Source organism: Populus nigra, chromosome 10 (assembly GCF_951802175.1).
Source record: "Populus nigra chromosome 10, ddPopNigr1.1, whole genome shotgun sequence".
Lineage (NCBI taxonomy): Eukaryota > Viridiplantae > Streptophyta > Magnoliopsida > Malpighiales > Salicaceae > Populus > Populus nigra.
The window spans coordinates 5879057-5884249 of NC_084861.1; the positions used below are offsets into that span (position 1 = coordinate 5879057).

Sequence of the window (5193 nt, forward strand, 5' to 3'; positions counted from 1 at the left end):
TAAATCAAAGCATAAAAACAACAATGCAACTTGCCAAATTCCATAATTCAAAATTCAAACCTCATTATCATTCCCAATATTTCACATAACCCATGATCAATCAAATTGATCACTTGAGACAAGTTTGTTACCTTAGTTAATTGATAATCCAAGAGTAAAAATGCAAGTATAATGCTAACTCCCTTCACCTTTCTTCTTCTCCTTCAATTTTCTCCAGAACCCTAACTTGATTTTTAAAAAAATCTTAGTGTGAATTTGTTTTCTCCCTCACAACCCTCTATTTTCATTCTTAAACATCATTTATCTATCCCCTAAAAGTTACAGGAAAGAAGAAATAGAAAATGATCTCTCTCATTCTCAACTGCACCATTGGGTTTTATTGATAGTAGCCAAAACATTTTTACCGTTTTTTGTTATGAAAAAAATACTCATTTTTTATCATAAACTTTTCTTTTTCCCTCATTTTTATTATTTTTCTTTTCTTACCTCGTTTTATTATACTATAATTTATACTTCATTATTCTTAATTTATTTTGGGGTTTTACACGGTGGAAGGTCAGTTACGTCCACTAGATGGCATCACATGCGTCACATGAAAGGCGTGGAAGCAACCCACGTGTTCAGGTGTGCCGAGCACGCACCAACAACTTTAAGCATTAAAAAATTCAAAAAAAAATGAAAAATATTAAAATGCCCCCTACAACCCCGACAATTACACAAAATACCAATATAAAAGTACAAAAATTCCTTAAAAAATCAAAGGTTAAAGATGTAATTACACTATATATTAAAATTTGAAAACCTCAAAACACTCTTGTCTAACAGTATAAATTTTTGTTGACTATAGGGGCAAATATGTATTGTTATTGTTAAGAAATTTATGCAAAGTTAAGAAAATTTTAGTCAACATTTCTATATTTTATTGACTTTAGGGATAAAAATATATTTTTACCATGAAAAGAAGAAGACATCAACACATTTTTTCAAAGAGACAAATATAATTTTGCTGTAGCACAATATATATTTTACTGTAAATTGGGCTATAGAAAACAGTCATGCTGTAATGGGCCCTTAACTTTATAACCGTTCCAAATCCTATGGGCGTATTCATAGATGGGCTTTCTGCAATTCCAAGCCCACAACGACTCCTAGTTAAATGACCAAACCATCCTCACCAAAATAGATATATGAAGTCCGCAGCAGCAAGTAGGGTTTTTGAGTTTTCACTTCCCCAGCCTTCTCTCGTTTTTTCACTACCACACTGCAGCTCGCAGCCCATCACCACCACCACTACTACAAACTCCAATCATGGCCGTTGGGTACGCTTTCAATCTCTGTCTCTCTACATTGTCGTATGCGTTTATAAGTATAGGTGTATGGAAGATGTTTTATTGATATGATTTACTCATGTATTTGTTAACAGGAAGAACAAGAGAATTTCCAAGGGAAAGAAGGGAGGAAAGAAGAAGGCGTGAGTATTGCAAAGAAAAAGTTAAATGTCTTTTAACATCTGGTATCTAGATCTGTATTGTATTTTGATTTGTTATTGTTGTGTATTTGTATTTTATAGAGCTGATCCATTTTCAAAGAAGGATTGGTATGATATCAAGGCTCCTTCAGTTTTCTCTGTGAAAAATGTTGGCAAGACTCTTGTTACTCGTACTCAGGGTACCAAGGTATGTGTGTATACTTTTGATTTCATGAATACTTCTCATTTCTTCGTTGTCTTAAAAATAATGGTCAAATGTATGTTTAAATAACTTTAACCTACAGAACAGGTGGTGATGATGTTCATGATAAGGAAACGAGATTCTAGCAATTTGATATTCTTTTAACATCCTGAATGATGTTCATAATGGTTTGCTTTTATGCCTTGTTGTTGGGTTGTATAAGAAAATTGTACTGCTAAAATTGGGACAAGGTTTTTATATAGAATCATATACTCAAATGTATGTTTAAATAACTTTAACCTACAGAACAGGTGGTGATGATGTTCATGATAGGGAAACGAGATTCTAGCAATTTGATATTCTTTTAACATCCTGAATGATGTTCATAATGGTTTGCTTTTATGCCTTGTTGTTGGGTTGTATAAGAAAATTGTACTGCTAAAATTGGGACAAGGTTTTTATATAGAATCATAGACTCAAATGTATGTTTAAATAACTTTAACCTACAGAACAGGTGGTGATGATGTTCATGATAGGGAAACGAGATTCTAGCAATTTGATATTCTTTTAACATCCTGAATGATGTTCATAGTGGTTTGCTTTTATGCCTTGTTGTTGGGTTGTATAAGAAAATTGTACTGCTAAAATTGGGACAAGGTTTTTATATAGAATCATAGACTCAAATGTATGTTTAAATAACTTTAACCTATAGAACATGGGTGATGATTTTCATGATAGGGAAACGAGATTCTAGCAATTTGATATTCTTTTAACATCCTGAAGGAGGTTTGGTTGGCTGGAGGCAGTTTTGTTTAATAACTTTGGCTGTGTCTGGTGGAGTGTTTAAACCTTGTTAGCATGGAAATAAAGGATGTGTATAAAATATGGTTAATGGTGGAAGATGATTATGACTGACTCTTCTTTTCCTTCAAATTTCTTCAGGACAACTGGAGTTGTGTATGGTCACAGTGAAGTGTGTTTTTAATCATACAATTTACCCCTATTTGTAGAGAAAAAATTAAATATTTTGAATTTACTTGTGAAAAATTGAAACTTGTAAACTTTTTAGCCCATCCCTTCTTTCCAAGACCAAGTTGTGCTCATTGCTCGTCTCCACAAATTTATATTATCAATTTAATTTCATACATCCCTATCTTTTTTCTACACTTGATGCCCATGTGTTGCTCATATTTAGTTTTGATAGCATTTGCTTTGTGTTTTAATGAACATAAGTTTTTTTGTTGTAGTTTCATTTCATGTTCTGTGTGTAAGGTCTTGTCTCTTTTTATCCTTATTGTACTTCTTTTGGTTGACAAGAAAGGGTGCAACCATATTTTCTTTTACATGCGTGATAATTGAGAAGTATCCATGTGTTGCTGATGCACTGATGTAAATACTGTTTTCTTGGTAATGCATTTATAACGTGCTCTGTGGTGTGTAACAGATTGCTTCAGAAGGACTCAAACATCGTGTGTTTGAGGTCTCACTTGCGGACCTTCAAGGTGATGAGGATAATGCTTACAGAAAGATCCGATTGAGAGCTGAAGATGTTCAAGGGAGGAATGTTTTGACAAACTTCTGGGTATGATAATGGAAGCTTTACCATTTATACTGATTATATTTTTACTCTGATGAGAATTTAACAGTGCTTTTTTTATTCTCTCCTTAAACATTGCAGGGAATGAATTTTACCAATGACAAGCTGAGGTCTTTGGTGAGGAAATGGCAAACTTTGATTGAAGCTCATGTTGATGTGAAAACCACTGATAACTACACTTTAAGAATGTTTTGCATTGGGTTCACTAAAAGGCGTCCCAACCAAGTCAAGAGGACTACTTATGCGCAGTCCAGCCAAATACGACAAGTATGCAAATCATATCTTAATATCTCATTGTTTGCTGAACTTGTGTTGAGATAGCAATAGGACATAATTTTTTTCCTAGTCTCAATATATTTATTTTTTCTAGTCAAGTCTTTGCTTCAAAAAGATCTAGAATATCTGAAGGATCTTTAATAACCTTATTTTCTTTTGTATTAACCCTTTTCTGATATATATTTTGGGTTGTGTATTCCACTACTGTTTTGAAATCTATACTACTTAGTGGCAACCAAAATAAAGTTATTTCATCAAAGTTGTAGAGAGTTGGTGTAACTTTTGAAGTGATGAAATACAGAGTTCTATTATTTTGAAATATTGCTTGATTGAAAATTTTGATGAGCTAACTTGCCATGTGTTCATATTGAGTTGAGTTTAATGTTCTCTTCCCAAATGTTTTTTTTTGGTAATATAACTGCTTGTGACAAATATCTGCTTTTGCTTTCTTTTAGATCCGCCGTAAAATGAGGGACATCATGACAGCCCAAGCAGCTTCCTGTGATCTCAAGGAATTGGTCCGCAAGTTCATTCCTGAAAGCATTGGCAAGGAAATTGAGAAGGCAACTTCTAGCATATACCCGCTTCAAAATGTGTTCATTAGGAAAGTGAAGATCTTAAAGGCCCCAAAGTTTGATCTTGGAAAATTGATGGAGGCATGTCTCTTACTCTACATGCTTCTGATTATGTGTTTGATATTTTGGCCTTTAAATTACTACGAAGGTTTTTTTCATACCATCTTTATATCTGCAGCTAGAATCTTGAGACTTTTTATGTATATATCCAACAACCGCTGGCACTCTTCTTCTCATGGTTCTTTTTGAACTATTGAATTTCATCAACTCTTTAAGCAATTGTAATTTTGGATCTGAATGGATGCTATTGTGCAAGCTGCTTGTAATTCTAATATGTTTTGCTATTCAATTCTCAGGTTCATGGGGACTACTCTGAAGATGTTGGTGTGAAGTTGGATAGGCCTGCAGAAGAGACCATGGCCGAGGCCCCTGCTGAAACTGCTTGAACTTGAATGGAAATTTTCGTTTGTTGTCTTGTCTATTTTTCTTACAACATCATTTTTGTCTGTTGAAATTTCTTGCATGTTAAATTGTTGCATGTTATCTGAGATTTAGAATGTTTTTATCGAGGATGAATTTTGTGCTTTTAACTATGTAGACGTACTTTTTACGTGGCAGGTATTGATGCTTCATTTAACTTGGATCTTTTATTGTTTGCTCATTGATTTGTGATATGGAAATGGTCTCTTGCAACAGCTTTGCATTTTAGGATTTGCTTAACGTGGGATATGATGAACAAGCCTTGTAAAGTGGCTGTATGGACTTTCTTTAAACTTAGGAGCTGATTGAGATGAAACGGTTTTGAGAGAAAATCCAGACAACTCATGTACCTGAGTGGGGGGTGTCAAATTTAACGCGGTTTAAACTCAGTCGGCATTTGGTAGTCTCAAAACAATGACAAACATTGTTTAGTGGAAATATCGAATGTGTTAATTTAAAGATGGATAGACGAACAATGATATTGTTCTCAACTACGTATATAGATTTCATTTTTTACTTCATCGTTCTGACGGTAAATGCTTTATCCTGTTTCTGCCTTGATCATGCAAAATTTGTACTACGGAAGAGATTGTTT

The 5193-nt window shown here is 33.8% G+C and overlaps 1 protein-coding gene across 1 annotated transcript; it reads left to right on the forward strand.

Moving 5' to 3' along the window:
- The first annotated feature begins 1197 nt into the window (after positions 1–1197).
- Positions 1198–4761, forward strand: LOC133704141 (small ribosomal subunit protein eS1y-like). The gene is made up of 7 exons (XM_062128898.1): positions 1198–1319; positions 1424–1471; positions 1571–1676; positions 3115–3252; positions 3349–3534; positions 3999–4199; positions 4475–4761. The coding sequence occupies exons 1-7, from the start codon at positions 1309–1311 to the stop codon at positions 4562–4564; spliced, it is 780 nt and encodes a 259-aa protein (XP_061984882.1). The 5' UTR covers positions 1198–1308; the 3' UTR covers positions 4565–4761.
- Positions 4762–5193: the final 432 nt, after the last annotated feature.